General features: G+C 47.6%; 6 protein-coding genes across 6 annotated transcripts; 5 read left to right on the top strand and 1 right to left on the bottom strand.

Annotated features, from left to right (window-relative positions):
• Positions 1 to 88: 88 nt before the first annotated feature.
• On the top strand, positions 89 to 1,021 carry HD556DRAFT_1449868 (uncharacterized protein; the record flags this gene model as incomplete). Its single annotated transcript, XM_041307665.1, has 2 exons — positions 89 to 472; positions 566 to 1,021. The coding sequence occupies 2 exons, from the start codon at positions 89 to 91 to the stop codon at positions 1,019 to 1,021; spliced, it is 840 nt and encodes a 279-aa protein (XP_041153709.1).
• Positions 1,022 to 5,031: 4,010 nt separating this feature from the next.
• Positions 5,032 to 6,597, top strand: HD556DRAFT_1248501 (uncharacterized protein; the record flags this gene model as incomplete). The annotated part of the gene is made up of 8 exons (XM_041298777.1): positions 5,032 to 5,195; positions 5,251 to 5,382; positions 5,418 to 5,544; positions 5,596 to 5,786; positions 5,836 to 5,974; positions 6,024 to 6,152; positions 6,271 to 6,425; positions 6,477 to 6,597. 8 exons carry the CDS (start codon positions 5,032 to 5,034, stop codon positions 6,595 to 6,597), a joined length of 1,158 nt encoding a protein of 385 aa, XP_041153710.1.
• Positions 6,598 to 8,871: 2,274 nt separating this feature from the next.
• HD556DRAFT_1416445 (uncharacterized protein) lies at positions 8,872 to 9,422 on the top strand (the record flags this gene model as incomplete). Its single annotated transcript, XM_041304336.1, has 3 exons — positions 8,872 to 9,159; positions 9,218 to 9,261; positions 9,329 to 9,422. Coding segments are annotated over exons 1-3 (340 nt in total), but the record flags the coding sequence as incomplete, so codon positions are not given.
• Positions 9,423 to 11,126: 1,704 nt separating this feature from the next.
• HD556DRAFT_1278637 (interferon-inducible GTPase-domain-containing protein) lies at positions 11,127 to 14,385 on the top strand (the record flags this gene model as incomplete). The annotated part of the gene is made up of 2 exons (XM_041299263.1): positions 11,127 to 12,160; positions 13,497 to 14,385. The coding sequence occupies 2 exons, from the start codon at positions 11,127 to 11,129 to the stop codon at positions 14,383 to 14,385; spliced, it is 1,923 nt and encodes a 640-aa protein (XP_041153712.1).
• HD556DRAFT_1416455 (Alpha/Beta hydrolase protein) lies at positions 14,189 to 15,833 on the bottom strand. Its single transcript, XM_041304337.1, has 8 exons — positions 15,663 to 15,833; positions 15,438 to 15,612; positions 15,296 to 15,378; positions 15,117 to 15,246; positions 14,946 to 15,068; positions 14,798 to 14,891; positions 14,505 to 14,749; positions 14,189 to 14,446 (listed from the first exon to the last, which is right to left on the bottom strand). Exons 1-7 carry the CDS (start codon positions 15,806 to 15,808, stop codon positions 14,511 to 14,513), a joined length of 990 nt encoding a protein of 329 aa, XP_041153713.1. The 5' UTR covers positions 15,809 to 15,833; the 3' UTR covers positions 14,189 to 14,446; positions 14,505 to 14,510.
• Positions 15,834 to 15,872: 39 nt separating this feature from the next.
• On the top strand, positions 15,873 to 19,047 carry HD556DRAFT_1416460 (uncharacterized protein). The gene is made up of 2 exons (XM_041304338.1): positions 15,873 to 16,070; positions 16,134 to 19,047. Exon 2 carries the CDS (start codon positions 16,142 to 16,144, stop codon positions 18,740 to 18,742), a length of 2,601 nt encoding a protein of 866 aa, XP_041153714.1. The 5' UTR covers positions 15,873 to 16,070; positions 16,134 to 16,141; the 3' UTR covers positions 18,743 to 19,047.
• Positions 19,048 to 19,115: the final 68 nt, after the last annotated feature.

Here is a 19,115-nt window from a genome sequence, read left to right on the forward strand (position 1 = left end):
ACCCTACGATCGCGAGCTCGTCTCCCCATTCCTCTCTATGAACTATCCGCTGAAGCTGAGAGATTGATTAGTCACGCCTGATCTGACCATGACCATCACTGCGGTGGAGAATGCTCCAAAAGTAGTCCTCATTCCATGCGTAGGTGAATGCGCCATGTCTGAGGACAGGGCGCACGTCTTCACCAAAGTGGAGGATGAAATCATTGCGCATCCAGAAGCCGTATTAGCAATCATAGTCATTATCTGCAAAGTGATCAACTACCAGGGTCCCAAAGACATCTCAACCACATCAATTTCACTTCATAACGGTCGACACAACCCCGAACCACTTCCTCTCGCCGATTTTCTTAACTTATGTTCTACACCACAAGGGTTCAACCAGCCAATCAGGATCGCTGATCACGACTGGGCTCATTTGGCTTCTGTAGAATATTTCGTGTGGGTGAAAGGTGACAACCAGGCTCGAATTGACGTGCGTAACACTAATCCGCAGTTCATGGCCCACGGCGCAAGTCACCGCAATCATCATTGTGGTTTCGAATCCAACTGATGAAACATTATGCAGACGTTGGGGTCTGTCTTGCAGATGGATGGCGTAAGTGCTATGCTTCAAAGGGGGATGGATAAGGTTAGGGATATGATGGTTCGTTTCTCGAGAACTCTCAATATTGCCAGGGATTTCTCCGCATTGGAAGAAGCTGAGGTTAGGTTACCCCTGAACTGGAGCCTTAGCGCAAAGTTCGCCCTCACCACGGCTGACCTTACCGCTCATGAGCGATATGAATCCTGGCATGACGTGCGATTCAAAGGTGTCAAACTCACGAAGCAGAACCACGATCCACCTTATTGTCCTTCGGAGTCAGATCATGATGGTGGTTCATTGGAGTCGGCTACTCCTCCTCCTCGTACATGCTCCAGCTGCACTTCTCGTACACGTCTCTGCAAGCATGTGAGCACTTCCCAGCCTCCCCCGCGCAAATCGAGGAAAACTAAGGGAAAAGCTCAGAAAACTGATGTATGACTCGGAAGTTAGCACGTTGATTGGCATCATTCCGATGAATTGTTGAGAACACCGGGCATAGTTGAAATTTTCATGTGTACTTACTATTACCTTTCTCGCTTTGTTGTTACGTGGTATTCCATTGCATTTGCAGATACCATCGATTACTAGTTGTACTACTACTGGCTCACTTTCAAGTTAGATTACTGCATGCAACGAACTGTAACTTTACGAATGAAGAATGAGTGTCAGCTTTATGTATGTCTTAAGTCTGACGGCCGCATCCGTTTTTCATTTAAATATTATCATAGCGGGAGGTTCATTTTCTTCAAAGACAGACCCGCTAATAAAATCATGAGTTGCCCTACTAATCACCTGACTGTTGAACGTTGAACCCCAGTGAGAAACGGTCCTAGCCGCATCGACAGAAAATGACTGAAATATTGCGACAATATTCGCATCGATTTGGGGAGACGGATGAGACTCATATGATATTTTCAGTGACTCGCATCAAGTGAGATATTGTATCATCGATTGTGTTTGTGTACCGTAGATTCTAGTATATTCCCGTAGCTCCCAATTGACTTCTGCATATTCGCTCATCGACGCAAATCAACCAAAAACAATTGTATTACGAAAAAAATTACAAATGCAATAAAAAGTCTACTGTATATACCACTGGCGCCCCACCCACATCAGGATGATGTAGCCCGCCAGTTTCTGGTACATGGGGGTCCTTGACTGAAACAGATAATTATTAGATGAGTGCTTGCCAGACAAGCAGACAGTACTTACAACGACAGCTGCCCCGTTCTCATGTTTCTACAGCAATGGACATTGGATATCAGTTAGAGTATATTAGGTAGCTTTTGATAGAACTCACCAATTGACTGTCTTGTAACAAAGGATCTGTTGAAGCCACTGGAGGTGTCGATCATCAGGACAACAGTATAAGTATTGAGCTAGTGATGATATAAAACAGTCAGTGAATGAAGCTGACAATGCCAGATAACTCACAATGTTCAAAATGTGTGCATATATGCACCGTAAATAGCACTTACTTGTCGCAAGAACAGATGACTATTGAGTGGGTGGGATCAGTAAATGGATTGGGCTGTGAAAAGGCCTAGTACTTATCTTGTTAGTGGCCAAGCGAGAAAGTCACGCATCAGATGATTCCAGGATGGTTGAGGTCAACGGCAAGGTTTTGCTGAGAGGAGGATGAGATGATGGAGGGGAAGAAGAAAGCTGAGGTGAAGCGAGTAGGGATGGAATGTCCCAATATTGGTCCACTGCATATCAACATCATCGCGTGAAGTGACAGTGCATGCACAGCTGATGTGCAAGAATGTTCAAATGTTCAAATATTGAGCAAAGTCAAGTCAAAGTTGAAAGAATTTCAACATGTTCAACATTTACTCAGCGCAATGAGCGCATTGCCACTGATGGTGTATTTGAAACCCATTTGAAATCGATCAAGCATTGTTGACATATTGTTCACATTTATCGATTTGCGTAGTTATTACAATATTCCTGGTAGATATTTTATATTGTCGTCATTTGCCGTAGATATGGCTAGGACCGATTTTCACTGGGGTTGAACGTTGAACCGCCGTGACCTGTTGCTGGAATCTACACTTTGGAAGAGACCGAGTTGACGAGCAAGTGAACTGGCTGAGAGAAATTAATAGCAATATAAAATTTAGTAAGATAGGACTCTGTGGGAACGACTTTGAATTTGAGTTGGCGGCAATCTGAGTAGAGAACCTGTTCAACCTCATGCCACTCACCCCATCGCTATCATCGCTATCATTGCCTAATCTGACGAAGCTCGGTCTCAAGACAACTGAGATTATTTGGAACCAAGCCAGAAGCTGGTAATTAATAGTCGTCTGATATGATTACTTGTTGATGTCCTTTTGACGTGTTATCTGGCATGCGCGTGGTGTACACGTTGACATATTTGTATGCTGTCTGAACTCTATTTTGAGCTGCTGTACCTCATTAGATAATTTAGTAATTACTGTTCGGCTCACGCCCTAGCACTGCATCTGCAGAGGAGAAGCGTTCTGCCAGTCAGTGCACGTTCCATCATTAAAGTTGAGCTGGGAACTTTCCCATGGATGCAAGTGAACTGAACGTGTTCAGTTCCAGAACTCCTGCCTGCAGTGTTCTGCCGGTCAGTGCATGTTCATCAAAGGAAGGTGCCCTGTTACTGTTCCAATGTAGATCGGCTCCCAGAAGCTTCAAGGTGACGTTCTTTAGCATCTCCAGTCAGTGTACGTGAATCCAGACGTACTAATTTCCAGGTATTATCCAGGCCACGAATCTTATTTCGTCCCGAGCATGGATCCTTCGCACTACCCCATACTAGACTCAATGTAGTTATCCATGGACCCCAGCAACTTCTCCCAAAGTATTCCTAAGCTGAGTAAATCTTAGTAAGTCTCTCGGTTGCGGTCTTATCTTTCATATCGTCATCCCCTCATCAGATACGTGGTAGCCAGGTTTCCTCGAGGCTTGTTGTTCTCGAGTCGCTGATCCCGTTTTGCTCGATGATCGCAAGTGTTCAGTCTCACCGGACTCTGAGGACGCCGAAGATGGGCTTGAAGAGCTTTGTCGGTGAAATTGACCTACCTGAAAGTGAGTGGCTTAATTTATCTTCAACTTAACAGTGTCTTAACAATTCAACAGCTGGACCAACTGTCTTAATGACAATGAACCTCGTCCTGCCTCAGTATGTACCCTCGGATAAACCTTTTGTAGGTTATCTGAGGATCAAGTGTGCGATGCATTTTTTATGGTATCTATCTACAACAATGTGTACTGACAACTGGTTTTGTTTTTTACAGGCCGTTTGTCTCCGCTGTTCAATTCAACGGAGCCGACTTGAGGCGTAGCAACCTTTTCAGAAATTTTAAGTTTGACGGTACCTATTCTTTTACGGACGTTTTAGAAGCTAACCGTTGCAAATGACTCTATCCGAAGAGCTGGAATGGACTCCAGAGCAGAATCCAAACTCACAAATAAAGTTACCCTGATATTCTTGCAGCTCACTGAATCTACGCAATTGCTCCGTTTGTACCTCAGGTAAATTCGCTTGAGTTCATATTTTATGAGTTTCTGATGAGCCTTGTTTCGTTGATCAGAGATATTGGAGTGACACATCGTTGGTATCATTGTGAGTGCCCAGTGTTCACCATAAATCATTGTTTTTGATTCACCTTCAAGTATTCTGTGTCATACGTAGCTCAAGCCCTCACAGCCGTTCAATGGAACCGACTTTCTTATCATGTTGGCCAAAAGCCAGTGGTTTTGACTTGTCTATTGTTATATCGGCCTATCTGAGCTTCCAAAGACCTTCGGGGGCTTGATACTGAGGTTCGTGTGTCATACTCTGATTGAAAGTTTTTTCGATTGTTTAGTCGTGTATTGTGTGGAGCGCTGGATGGCAACAGCAGTCGTGGATGACCGGAAATACGGTCGCCAAGTGGGGTCCCACCTGTTTTGTGCACCCCATTCTTATGTGCTTCGCTGCATCGATACGGTGAGTCAAATAGAACCTACTTTCACTTAATTTGATCGATGTATACTAGAATACAAACTCGAACTATTGGCAATGGGCTGGTATGTTAGGTAGTTGTTTGATCGTCCAGAGTAGTCGACACTGTTGGCAGATGTCTTTAGTCAATCACTGGTTCTTTGGCCATTTCGACCTGTCGTCCGCTATGATCGTTGGTGTCATACGACCCTTCTTCAAGTCAATTGAGCATCTGGACACACTAGTATGTTATGTACTACATTTTGAGAGGCAAACTCGCTTAGGCACAAATTGTAGTTGCACTCCCTGTCATATCCACATTAGGCATTGCCCTATAAGTTTTAACATTTAGCAAGTGGGTATATAATGGTCTAAGTAAGTTTTCCGAGTCTCCCAGTTCCCTCCATATTCTTTTTCGTTACATTTGCCATTGCTCACTTGTTGCTCTTTATTCTTCACTTCACACACGTTGACCTCCCTCACATCTACCATGTCTGCGTCAGGGGCTGACAATCAGGTTGGGTCGCAAGCCCTCTCACTTCCAGACCTTTCTGGGGTAGTCCCTACCTCTACAGAAGCAAGAGCGAAGCGTCGCATTGCTGCATTGGAAGAGGAGCTGGAAAACATGAGGCAAGAGAGAGGAATCAAGCAGAGGTTTGATATGTACCACTTTGCTCGCTCCGCGCTTGTTGCTTACCTATCCTAAAAGAAAGACGACTTACTATGTTGCTCAAGGTAGAGCGATTCGTCGGATGGTCGTGCTCTATACCAGCTTGGAAGACTTGGTTGCCGAGAACGATCACAGATACAAGGAGGGGAGCCCGGAGGATAATACCACAGAGTACGCCATTTGCATTTCTGTTTTATACTTAATAGCTCATTTCTATTGTTCAGACAAGATCGCCTGCAGCGTGGTTACATTGTACTCGCACAGGTTCTGCCATGGCTACATGCAAAACTTGGACAACTTGATATCGACGAATGTCAAGATATGCTGAAACAGGTCTGTATTCTCAGTTCCAAAGCTTTCTGCCCTGCATACTGATGACACTAGCTCAAAAGAGGAGCGGATGCGGCCCGTGGAGACGATACATCCACTCTCAAAGACCTTGTCGCTTCCTGGGTTAATCAAGACTTTCGACCATCTTCTCTACTAAAGTCGGATGACAAGCAGATGCGCGGCTTTGTACACAACATTTGTGGGAACTTACTCTGCCCTTCAGAGTGGGACTGGGGTGATAACACGTGAGTGTCAGCCTTCGTCAGTTATTAGATGACCCTGATGATTTGACAGGGTGAAAGCTGGGATTCGTGACAGAATGGTAGACTACATCGTATCGGAAAACTCCTGGCCACTATTTTTGTACGAGAAATACATGGTCAACTATGGCAACCTCAAGCAAGGCCTCTTCAAGTCCAAGATTCTGGTTCAAGTCAGTCGCCTGGGCATAGTGGTGACCGTACTGATGATTACTGGGTTAGGCTTTCAAAGCTATATTCACATCACCCTCTTCCACAAGAGAGGCTGACGGTGACGGTGACGGAGCTGACATCCTCGAAAACAACAGGCGTGCCCGGCGACAATTAAATCAGGCCAAGGTTAAAACTTGCGTGGCCTCCATTATCAACATGAGGAAGGTCACTCCTCGCTCCATCGCCTATGTCGTGTGCCAAGTAAGTAGAGATCGTTACCCACCGTCCAAACCTGACATGCAATACTTTATGGCAGGTTCATTTCGCACTGTCCAACATCTCATCTTGGCGCACCATTGATGGTGACTTCGACTATGAAGGATTCTGGAACAACATGGTAGACTTTTTCGAAGATGTCCCAGGACCCGTCGCACAACGTAGGGTGAACCTACTTCTCGAATGGTGGACCAGGTATATTCTGCCTTGAGGTGTACATAAGAGATATCTGACATTATTATTTAGGAAGGTTTTTGGAAACAACCATCGTCAGGACCTAACGCCAGAAGTCATATCTCATATGTCTGTTACCGCACTCGCCCAACAGAGAAAGGAGCTGGAGGATGCTATTTTCGACTCGGAATAATTCAATCTTCGTTTTACCTTCTGCCATCGTAGTATACACCTTGTACAATAATAATGCAATTATAATGTCACATTCCACCGCTCAAACTATTGACTGAGAATTGTTCAGCATGCCATCTACTATCAAACTTGCTCTTCGTTCCAATCCAGCCAAATTATAGGAACCATACTATGTAACCAACTGTATCTATGATGGTGACAACTAACATGCAAAGTTCGACTAGTAAAAAAACCCTGGTGGATGAAATCATCTGCAATCTCCAAGTCGACAGCATCAGTTGACAGTTCCAAACTGTCAGGGCACATTGGTTCTGTCATGGAGCTGTAGCGGACATAGGAAATCAAAATATATTTAATGGACAATAGAGTTAACCCACGAAGTTCCTCTTATGATGATGATCTGTTCTCCTCATGAAAATTTACCACTCATTCATGACACCGACAGCGTGAGTAAAGGCTGAGAATGACTTGCCAAATGAGCCATTAGCGATACCTCACTAACTCCCTGCAAAACCACCATCTTGTTATTCAGGTTCGGAGGGACGAATTATTATTGTACACACGATTTGTTGCGACGTGCGTATTGGTGCAACAGAGGAATATTTTTTATTGCTATTATTAGTCTGTGCTGATGCTGATCAAAATAAACCGACTTGCCCTGGGAAGGCAATTCCAGCACCATGCGCCTTCGAGTTGATTGCTGGCAGGCTTCCTGGCAAAAGATCTTCCTGTTCCTGTTTAGAGCTGGCGCGAACTTGACAGTCTTGGGCTTGAGGTTTAGCATCTGCTGTGTCTTCGAGACGGGCTTGTGTCGTGTCAGTCATATGATGTATGTAAAAGTGTTGCAGTAGCGCATTGGCATCTGTTTCACAACCAATTTGCCAAAATTTCAAGATTAGATGTAGTGTCTCATATCGAAAATGCACTCTATAGTTACTCTAACGCGCGACATCTTAAATGACCTTCCGATGCTGATCACTGAATCACATATATTCAAACTAAGAATCTTCTCTGGTAACTGTCATATTAAGTGACATGTATTTTGATGTACTAATACCTTCCGCTGTTCCTCCACCCGCCAAATGCACCAGTTGAATTGAAACTTGCGGAATGCTGTTTTGATGGGGGACGTGTGACTTTCATAATTTATAGTGGAAGATTCGGCAGCATGGCAATATTTTGTTTGATTCAACAATCCATACCACTAGCTTAGTAAGATTAACCCACGTCCTCACTGTGAAAATCGGACATCACCGGTAATAGTATCTGGTGTTATACGCTGAGTGCCCTCTTGAAAGCGGCACTGGAGGTGCATCATTCACCATATATACTGATGATGAAGGTGATGTTAGCTAGATGCAGGACTCCGCGTGAACGTAATCAGTAACAAGAGTTGCAGCTTTTGTACTGGGCAATTTTTTTTACTTGATTGTCCCGTGATGGAACAACTTCATGCCAATGGTTAGTGGCGACTTGTGCAGTATCCTGACACTTATAGACCTGTGCTTCACTTTATTGGCTCGAGTTACAGCTTTCCGTCACATGACAATTCAAGTAGAAGACAGTACATTAGACATGGGAGGACTTGGTTGGCTGGCTTGGAAATTCATTGTTCCTATGTAAGGTCAAACATCTCTATGTAACTCTCACCGCCACCTTTATGGAGATTGTTGTGATTTTTAACTATGTATAGTCAATTATGGTATTATAATATGTTCATCGATTCACTGATGATATGGTCATGTACTACTAGATAATGACTATATTTCTCTAAAATATGGTGGCACAGACTATCTAGTCATTTATGCCTTTAGAACGCTATCCTCTATGACCCATGACTGTCACGCAGACCTATATCACATTGTTCACACAAGGTCACTGTCAACTTGTTGCCAAATTCAACCTTGCTTGCCTAGCCACTAAGTCACTGCACTTGCATTTTTCAGCTCTATTCAAGTTGTCGTCGCCCACTGCAGCTATGGTCTCCTTCATTCAAGTTAATTTATCCAGAGCAGAATTGAGCTGTTGCGACACGGTTCAGTCACCAGTGGGATATTCAGTCAAGGTGATTTTGACACTATTTCAACATTCAACACTTCTGCAATAATATATCCTGTAGAACGCTAGACACGAAGTAAGTCTCAGCGGGACGTGAAAGCAACGCTGAGGTAGACTGTGTACGAGGAAGAATTTAAGTACTAGGCATCAAGAAGGAAGCAGCGCGGAGTCTGCCGTGAACGCCGATCTAAATTGGTCTGTTGAACATTAATTAAATTACTGCTCATGACTCATCGTTGAAAAAAAAAACCTATGCACCCTTCTCTAGCAATCAGACATCCATAAATCGCAGCTGCGACTCTAATGTGCATCTCTGAACTCCTCCTAACACCATTGTGGATTGCGCATTATATGTGCTTCCTCCCATTTCGGTTAATCCTTTGGTCATTGCGGATTGCGCGTTATATGTGCTTCCTCCCATTGCGGTTAATCCTTTGGCCATTCAAGCTCTTGACCAGTTTCATCATGTACATCGTCGGTTTTAGAAGACAGGGTGTAGCAAAAGGCACGTCTGCAATCACAGACATAGTAGCTACAGGACTTGTCTCATCGTGTTATCAAAGGTTCATATGCATCCCAATACCAATCCCGTCGTTATGGTGGCTATGTACCACCACAATCTACCTTTTCAAAATTTCAGGCGCATGGGGCTACCGATGATTACGACTCACGAGGATGGAGATGAACCAGAGTCAACGTTTGCGGCTCCCGTGTCTTTCATGGCGGGTATTGGAGTTTTGTTTGTCTTGGGCCGGGCGTGGGATGATGGTATTGATGCGATGGGGAGTAGTGTGGATGTTCGATGGAGGGAGTTGAGTCAGTGTCAGCAACATGGAATACACCGATTAGTGATGTGCTGGAAAAGAGAACGAAGATATGGATCCCTTTGCCCAACCTTTGCCCTCTCCAAAAGCCTTTATATCTGTGGCTAATCGTGAGCTTATCTTGGTGCATTATCCATGCACTCATCAGAGACGCCTTCCGCTATCGATTCGCATAATCCACACATGAGTTTGGTGCCGATCTCGGAACAAGGCCATGATAATATGGTGTTGGATTTCCTGATCATGATGAAGCGGAAACGGTAGAAACAACTCTATTGGCACGGAACCCTGTACAAATGTGCAAAGGAGAAACTCGAAGGACGCAACTATGGATATAAGTTTGGCGTTGCCGAATTTGACAGCTTGCTTACCTGCATGGTCTCGGAGTTTGATTTTCCGCTGTGCCGGAACCATTTTCAACATCCGATCGTTTTCTGTATGCTGCTGCTCAACTTGTGCTCAACTGATGAACGTTCCTCTGTCTCGCCTTGTTTATGTAAACTACTCAGACCTTTTGCGAGAGGGAAGAAACTTACATGAAGGTGAAGACCCAAAGACATGATGCAATCGGGTTCCCACAGTATTTTTTGTAGAGAAAAAGACGTTTGCTACAAACAGAACCCGGACTGGTCGTCGGGAATTAGTACCTCGTGGCCTCCCGGTCACATTCCTATGCATGTATAACAGCCCATAGCCAGCACCTTGCCGCATGTCGTTCTCTTGGTCTGCATGCAGTGCAATATAAAATGCCTCCAGGCATACATTTCATCAGTTTTTCGTTCTTACCCTGAAAATTCACAGGACTGACTCTGAACAGCGCTAACAGTTAGCTGATTGTTCTTTCCAAAGCATACGCATACCTGTAAGTTTCTGAATCCTAGAGATGGGAGCATTACGCGACGTTACCACTGACAGGTCCACGCATCACCATTCTTGAGCAAACTCAGAGATGAGAAGTCTATTCAGTCAGAGTTGGCCAGAAGCGTCCAGTCCATCCCTTGCCGATATAGAAGTGCGCCAGAAAGCAGAGGCATCTGCTGAGCAAGCCCGACAGGATGCTGCTGCTTCCAGAGCACAGATTGTCGAGCTCATCAAGTCGAATCAAGAATTGCAGCAAAAGGCTTTGGAGTTTCAGCAGGCCGCCTTGCAAGCCGCCGCAGCCTCACAGGATCAGGCCCACAAGGAAATGATGGCGATGGTCCAGGCCGAATGTGCGGCTGCCAGAGCACAGGTTGCTGAGCTCATCGAGTCGAATCAAGAATCACAACAAAAGGCTTTGGAGGCTCAGCAGACCGCCCTGCAAGCCGTGGCAGCCTCACAGGATCAGGCCCATAAGGAAATGATGGCAGTGGTCCAGGCCGAATGTACTGCTGCCAGAGCACAGATTGCTGAGCTCATCGAGTCGAACCAAGAATCACAACAAAAGGTTTTGGAGGCTCAGCAGACTGTCTTGCAAGCCACAGCAGTCTCACAAGATCAGGCCCATAAGGAGATGATACCGATGGTTCAGGCCGAATGTGCGGCTGCTAGAGCACAGATTGCTGAGCTCATCAAGTCGAATCAAGAATTGCAGCAAAAGGCTTTGGAAGCTCAGCAAGCCTCCTTGCAAGCCGCAGCAATCTCACATGATCAGCTTCATAGGGAAATGATGGCGACGGTCCAGGCCGAATGTGCCTCCAACGAAGCTCGCTTACTGGTAGGAGCTGCTGCTCGTACCGCCGGCGAAGAAGCAAGACAGAGAGCATCGGAAGCAGAGGACGAGCGTAAGCGAACTGCCGCTGTCCAAGAACAAGCCAAACGAGACACTCAGGCTGCCCAGGAGCAGGCCAAGAAACTACAGGAGGCTGCTAATGAGGAGAAGAAGAAGGCGACTGCCGCACAGGAGGCGGCCAACGCGTCGAAGAAAGCGGCAGAAGAACAAGTGAAGGCGGCCAATTTTGCCAAGAAGGAGGCTGAACGCAAGTTGAAAGAAGGCATTCAACCTGTGGTGACTCCCACGCCTGCAGAAGTCAGCGCCGCCAAGCGGAAAGTTCAATATCGCGAGGACCTTTTCCACTTCGCAGTAGCCGGGGTGGCAGGAGGAGGGAAATCATCTCTTATCAATGCCTTCCGCGGTTTGCGTGATAAGGACGCTGGATCTGCTGCCACTGGCGTCACCCAGACAACGCTAGCCATGGCCAGATACGCCAGCCCTAACGCGGAATACCCATATGTCTGGTACGATATCCCGGGCGCAGGCACGCTCAAAATCCCTGACTGGCAGTACTTCAACGCCCAAGGACTTTACGTCTTTGACTGCATCATCGTGCTGTTCGACAATCGGTTCACCATGACCGACATCGCCATCCTCACCAACTGCAAGCGTTTCAAGATCCCCACGTATATCGTGCGCTCTAAGGCAGACCAGCACATCCGTAACATCATGAAGGACATGGGGTACGACAGCGATGACGATGAAAACGGGGACCAGAGGAAGAAGGTTTACCAGGCTGCACGGCAGCAATTCATTCAGCAGATGCGCCAGATCGTGAAAGAGAACCTGGAGAATTACAACATGCCCGACCAAAGGGTTTACATCGTTTCGAACGAATCGATGTTCGGTGTTGTGAAGGAAAGGCAGCCGAGGCAGGTCATTGACGAGATTGAATTGTTGAACGACCTGATTGGAGAAGCCCAAAACAGGTGAGCACGCCGTGATGCTGAAGGGTGACTATGCAGGAGAAGCAGTCGGTGACAGTACAATTCTTCCTGGGCTCTTTAATTACTGATACTTCGTTCTTGGGATGATCGTGACCTATCTTGACCAGACTCGCAGTCGATGATAATACAGTTCTTCCTATATCTCTTCCTCTGGGGCTGACATTCTTATACATGTTCTTGCCGCTTGCGATCGACTGGCTTCCGCATCCCACTGAATACACCAATTACAATGGGTCCACAATTGAAATTTCTGGTATGAACCTAGAACTATGGTATCTCAAGACTTCTGATGCGACACGATCCTGCGCCTCCCACATCCAACTTCCTTGATCGAGGCAGTCGTGAATGGGGTTTATTTTGCCCCTTTTGAGATAGGGGCTTATGTATTAGAAAACCCCTCGAGGCAGCCTCTTCTGTTCTTCGTTGTGATCTGGTGTGAACCTATAGCACTCATTTTGAACTGACACCGTTAGGTTTTATTCCAGAAGCATCTTGATCAGTGAGTTTCCTCAACTCGAGAGATAGAAGTCATCATGCGACATGACGATTGACAGGTCCAACCATTCTGTATCGTATCGAGAATGGGAGCGTGGTTCAGTCAATTTTGGCCAGAGAAGCCTAACCCATCCCTTGTCGAGATAGAGGCACGCCAGCGTGCAGAAGCGGCAGCTGAGAAGGCTCGCAAGGACGTCGAAATTGCCCATGCGAATCAAGAATCGCAGCAGAAGGCTATGGAAGCTCAGCAAGCCGCACAGGCGCAGGCCTATCAGGAAATGATGGCGATGTTGCAGGCCGAACGTGCTGCTAGTGAAGCTGCACAAGCGCAGGCTCACGAGGAGATGATGGCGATGATCCAGGCCGAACGCGCTGCCAATGAAGCTCGCTTGAAGGCGGAAATTGAAGCTCATGCTTCCCGTGAAGAAGCGAAGCGAAGAGCAGCAGAGGCAGAGGATGAGCGTAAGCGAGCCGCCGCCATACAAGAACAAATCGAAAAAGAGACTCGGGCTGCCCAGGAGCATACCAAGAAACTAGAGGAGGCTGCCAACGAGGAGAAGAGGAAGGCAGAGGTGGCCATCGCACAGGCGGAGGCTCATAAGGAGATGATGGCGATGTTCCAGGCCGAACGTGCCGCCAACGAAGCTCGCTCACTAGCAGAAGCCGCTGCCCATGCCGCCAATGAAGAAGCGAAGCAGAAAGCAACAGAGGCAGAAGAGGAGCGGAAGCGAGCCGTCGCCTTGCAAGAACGAATCAAAGAAGAAACTCAGGCTGCCCGGGAGCATACAAAGAAAATGGAGGAGGCTGCGAAAGAGGAGAGGAGGAAGGCAGAGGAGGCGGCCAATGCGTCGAAGAAAGCGGCAGAGGAGAAAGTCAGGGAAGCAAATGTTGCCAGGGAAGAGGCCGAAGGCAAGCTGGCTCAAGGAATTCAACCTTTGGTGACTCCCACACCTGATGAAGTTAGCCACAACAAGCAACTAGCTCAGTATCGCGAAGACCTTTTCCATATTGCAGTAGCCGGTACGGCAGGAGGAGGTAAATCCTCCCTCATCAATGCCTTCCGTGGCTTGCGCAACAATGATATCGGAGCTGCTGCCACTGGTGTCATTGAGACAACGACGGCTATAGCCCGATGCCCCGATCCCAACCCGGACTATTCGTATGTCTGGTACGATGTTCCGGGCGCAGGGACACTTAAAATCCCAGACTGGCAGTACTTCAATTCCCAAGGGCTTTACATTTATGATTGCATCATCGTCTTATTCAACGATCGCTTCACAGCGACCGAGATCGCCGTTCTTACCAACTGCAGGCGTTTCAAGATCCCCACGTATATCGTGCGCTCCAAGGCAGATTCGCACATCCGAGACCTCATGAAGGACGAGGGGTATAACAGCGACGACGGCGGCGGGGATAAGAAGAAGAAGCTTTACCAAGCCGCAAGCCAGAAGTTCATTCAGCAGACGCGCCAGAGCGTGAAAGACAATCTGGAGAATGCAAAGATGCCTGACCAAAGGGTTTACATCGTTTCGAACGAAACGATGCTCAGTGTCGTGAAGGAAGAGCGGCCGAGGAAGGTCATCGACGAGATTGAGCTGTTGAGTGACTTGATTTGGGCAGCTCAGGCCAGGCGCCTAGGGTGCAGTGAAGCTCTTGTGGCGACTACTGTGAAGAAAATGCTGCAGTCTATACGTGCTAACAGTGGAATCTGAAGGGCCTCGTTACACATTTTCCAAATTTGTTTGGACCATTGGGAATTTGATTTGAAGGAATCTATGTTTTCCGTTCTTATCAGTGCTTCACTGCCGTAAATGAAACGAATAATGATTACAGAATTCTACATTCGAGATTGCTGGGATAAACCTAGAGATGAAAGGAATCGCGAGACTTCGAATGCAACACGGTCTTGCGCCTGCAACATTACCCAATGGCCAACATCCTCGATGGCAACGGTATTGAGTCGTGAGATGAATTTGTGCGCGTTTCGGACCGCTGACGGAGGACACGTGGCATCTTTGGTTCCATACAGGAAGAGAACAGGAAGATTCGGAGGTAGATGTACAGGTAGCTGAGCCTCTGGCTTGGGATGAGAAAAGAGTAAGACAGTGAACGAGTCGTATCTACCTTTCTCCTCTTCGAATCGCGTTTTCGTGGTTCGGTAATAAGACAAGGGCCCTCGCATGCCGCGTAGAAAACGAGAAACATAGAATTGTAATTCCTATCATGAAAATTGTTATCAGCATGAACGTTATCACGAACGATACATCATTACACGTTCATTGAGGAGGCAATCATCAGTAAAATTGATTTGCTTGTTAGTGATCAGTTCGTTCAACTTTGACCACGATAATGCCTTTTCAGGCGTTCTGAACGCTGAAGCGAGAAAGGGGACGAGCTTCGATCACCTAAGTCAAAGGCATAACATAAAAAGGAAGATGCACACGTTTTCCTCGATCTCAGATGTTGACGATTCGGACGCAAAATACACCTGATATCCATAGGATGGATATGCTCTGACCAATTCCTCGAGAGACACATATTGTTCTTTTGGAGGAACATATGGAATAGATAACCTGGGCATATCTCGTCTGTTGTCTCATCGAAAGCTCAAAAAATACGCACATGACCAGCGCTATCAACCGATCCGGATGCCACAGAGCAAATCTCCCAGCCATGTGTGAGCCCCAATCATGGCCAATCACCACCTGCGTTTCTCAAATTCAGCATATCGAGAGAATTGGTCCAGCAGATCGAACGAACGAACGGCTTTGGGTATCGCCAAGAAATCAAGAAGTGCAGAAATATCGTTGCAGATATTTTTCGGGGAATACGCTGAAGAATCATGGGGCATGTCGGTCTCGCCATAGCCTAGCATGTCTAGAACGATCACACGGAAGCCTTGTCGACACCATGGACCAATCTGGTACCGCCATCCGAACCTAATCGATGAATTGACGTTTCTAACGAGTGGGTTGATTATCGAGATTACCATGAATCAGGAAAGCCATGTAAACAAACTAGCGGTGGTTGGGTTGGATCATAGTTACTTGGGACTTGGTCAATGAAATGATAAAGGCGACCAGTAGAAATTTGAGCGGTGCGATGACTAAAAGTTTGAGGATCTGTTGGATTCATGATGGGAGTCAACGTGAAGGCAGTGTCGGCACCGCAGCTGGGAACTAAATCCGGCAAGTTCCAAGTCGCCTTTGTGAAATACTTCCAACACGCCTCTGCCTGAACTGCCAGTACATCGTCTTCCAACAACGTTATTCTCTCTTTCAGCTTCCCCGCATTTACCGATCCCTGAAATAACAGCCTTTTCCCTGATTTTTCACCGTTTTTTTTCTACTGCGAGAGTTGCAAATCTCAAACTTCATTCATATCACACAAACTACAAGTAAGTCTTCACACTTCCTTACGTTTTTGTCTTCGTGAATGCCACTGATACTCTTTCATGCAGTTCTTAATATGCCGGCTATCGTATCTCCTACCGTACCCTGTACAGATGTCTCTGCAAAGTCGAGGTCTTCTCCACAACCTCGCAAGACTCGCATGGTCAAGCCCAGGGGAAGGGGTAGAAACAATTTTGAGAGCGACGAGGAGTTCGAAAGAGAGGTCGCAACTGACTCCGAATCTGATGATGATCGTTCCTCAGTTGCCACTGAAACCGACTCCGACACTGAACCTGCCTCTGCAGAAGACATTGCTTCCAACGGCCATTCACACATTTTAACGCCCAATACGACTCAGAGTTCCGAGGATGTCCCATCGCTCCAGCACCGGTCAGTCAAAGACATCGATGGTGGCTCTACTCCTTTTTTCAGTGCCGCTGGCAACTGGTCGGAGATGGTCGCTGAGGAAACTGCCAATGGCCCTGCGGAGCTTCCAGTTATAGAGTTCGCAGATTTCAATAGCCCTTCTATCCCCCAGCGTACTTTGTCGGGACCAGTTCCGCGTAGAACAGGTAAAGCGTCAAAGCGCCCCCAGCCCAAGCGCGCAGTCTCAGCGCCTTCGTCTGACCGTGGTGCGGCGGCGCCTCAGCTCCCCCCTGTTCAAGCTGATGAGGAGGCCTCAGAGCCCGCAGATGATCAGCCCCAGGCGTCGACGTCCCGACAACAATCCCGAAATTCGTTCTCCAGGCCCCCTTCTGGACACAATGCTCGTCAAGCTTATCAGCAGAGACTAGAGGCGGACCCATCATATGTTCCCACTGTTGGTGAGTTTTGGGGCCACGATGATCGACTGTTGGATAAGGATCTTAGGAGCCTGAGTGGGTGGTGGAGAGGCCGCTGGCAGGGTAGGGGTCGCGGAAGAGGTGGTTTTGGTTTCGTGCGTGGTAGGGGCAGAGGAGCCTTTACCGGCCCAGAGTCTAGTCGTCCTGTACTAGAAACCTCTGGATCTCAAGAGACAGAGAAACCCCCAGTTGAACCGTCCCTTATTGACCAACCGTGGACCCACGACGGTTTCGAGGAGATGAAGAAGCGAGATGAAAAGAGGCGTGCAGCTGCACCACATCAACAACAGCAAGCAGCAAGGTCTACACGAGGTTTCTTGCCATTTCGTGGCAGGGGTGGACTTATTACCGGCCGCGGGCGTGGCGGTCTTGCACGTGGCGGTTTCACGCCTTCACCGACTGGAGCACACTTCATTCCTCCTGCTGCCGCTGCCGCTGCATCAGGCAGAACGTGGTATGCGATGAAGCCCGAACGTGTCTGGACAAAGCAACACGAGGGTTTCCTGTTTTTCGACCCCACCTTGAAGCCTCGTCCCGGTCAAGGTCCAGGCCATCGGGTCAAGCTCTCTGGCAATGAAGGGAAGATTGTCAGAAGCTCTGCTCGAACCACTCAAGTAACAGAGCCTGTGCCATCTGTGGCTGCACCTTCAGAGGCGAGTGAGAAGACATTTATCGTGCGTCTACCCAAGAGGGCAGGAAAGGAGAAGGCACCAGAGCCGACTCCTGAGGTTGTTGAGACTAGCACTACCGCTGCAGATCCTCCTATCGAAGATATCTTCACAGTTCGACCGGAACTCGTGCCCCCAAGGCAGCCCATTCCAACTTCGCAATCAGCTTCGCCTCTGGCCAATGACCATGTACCTTCTACACCGGTATCTGTTGTGCCTTCCACACCTGCTGTGCCAACTCCTTCATCACCTGATGCCTCGAAAGAGAATATCACGTCACCTCTTTTGCAGCAAATAATGCGCGCAGCCGCAGATCAGCAGGCCAAGGAGACTGCAGATGTGCCAAACGGCATATTGCAGGAGCAGTACGACCAGAATGTGCCTGCTCTCCTCCAAGTCGAGCAACCCGCAACGAACCCGGATACTTCTGATGCCGTCCGTTCATCGATACCTCCACCCCTGCAGACTGTGTTCCCGCCGCCATCACAGCCCTCGCCTCCGTACGGATCGCCGTATGGATATGGCTCTCCTCTACCGCCCGGTGTGGCCATCGGCCACCATGGTATGCCGTATGAGATTGCCACGGGCCGAGCAGTGTATCTGCAACACCCGACAATGTACACTCCGCGCCCGTTAGCCCATGGCATGATGACACCGCCAGGGCTTCCATATACTCCTATGCACCATAATTCTGCTAGCTCTCCGGATTTCCTTGCGCCATCACACACACCTCCCATTAATGGTTATATTGACCCATCAACTGGCAATCCGCTCTTCGCGTTCCCTCGCCAGAGTTCTCGCATTGAGATCCGACCGCCAACCACTCATTCGGATCTCAAGCAGTTGAAGAGTAGGCGTCGGCCTTCCAGTTTGAGGACGAGTGCAGCCTCATTTGAGCCTTCGCGTCCCGCAAGTCCCAATATTGAGTCACAGGCATACCAGTCACCTGAAGATCATTCTGCACAGGATGATGCAAATTCAAGTCAAGCCAATGACCAAGTGATGCCAGAGCAAGCAATGGAGTCCACCATGTACGGGTACCCGCCATATCAACAGCAGTACTACTATCCAGAGCACTACGGGTACTCCCAGTACTACGACATGTCTCACGTTCCACAGTACGAGATGTATCCCACCGACCCACATGCTTCTCAAGTCTACTACTAGTACTAATATGTTATATCTTCTGATGCTGTTGTTTTTCTTCTGTTCTTGCTTTGGGATACATACGTACACCGCTATCCATGACCGTTTCATTACTCACGATCTTGACGTCCTCAGGTCTCAGCAGTTACCCTCACAGACTTCATATTGCTCCAATGCGTTCTTTACTTTACTCATGCTGTTTCACTTGTGTTTCTCTTACTGCAATACTTCTCGGGTCTTGAATATGATATTGGCTTGTTGACACTGTTGTTGTTGAACATTTTACTCATGTAGTTGCTTGCAATGCTCCATTTCTTCCCCACTCACACTGTCAGTATTACTCATGCCATCTGTAAGGCCGTGGTAAGAAAGGTACCAAATATGGAAGTGTACA

This window comes from Suillus plorans, assembly GCF_016647745.1.
Source record: "Suillus plorans strain S12 chromosome Unknown HD556scaffold_95, whole genome shotgun sequence".
Classification (NCBI taxonomy): Eukaryota; Fungi; Basidiomycota; class Agaricomycetes; order Boletales; family Suillaceae; genus Suillus; species Suillus plorans.

Coding starts and splice junctions, on each gene's coding strand:
- HD556DRAFT_1416455 (XM_041304337.1), bottom strand. CDS start 15,808: ATGAATCCAACAGATCCTCAAACTTTTAGTCATCGCACCGCTCAAATT. Junction 15,379..15,437: donor TCTTGGCGATACCCAAAGCC/GTTCGTTCGTTC, acceptor TGAGAAACGCAG/GTGGTGATTGGCCATGATTG. Junction 15,069..15,116: donor CATCTGAGATCGAGGAAAAC/GTGTGCATCTTC, acceptor AGGTGATCGAAG/CTCGTCCCCTTTCTCGCTTC.
- HD556DRAFT_1416460 (XM_041304338.1), top strand. CDS start 16,142: ATGCCGGCTATCGTATCTCCTACCGTACCCTGTACAGATGTCTCTGCA.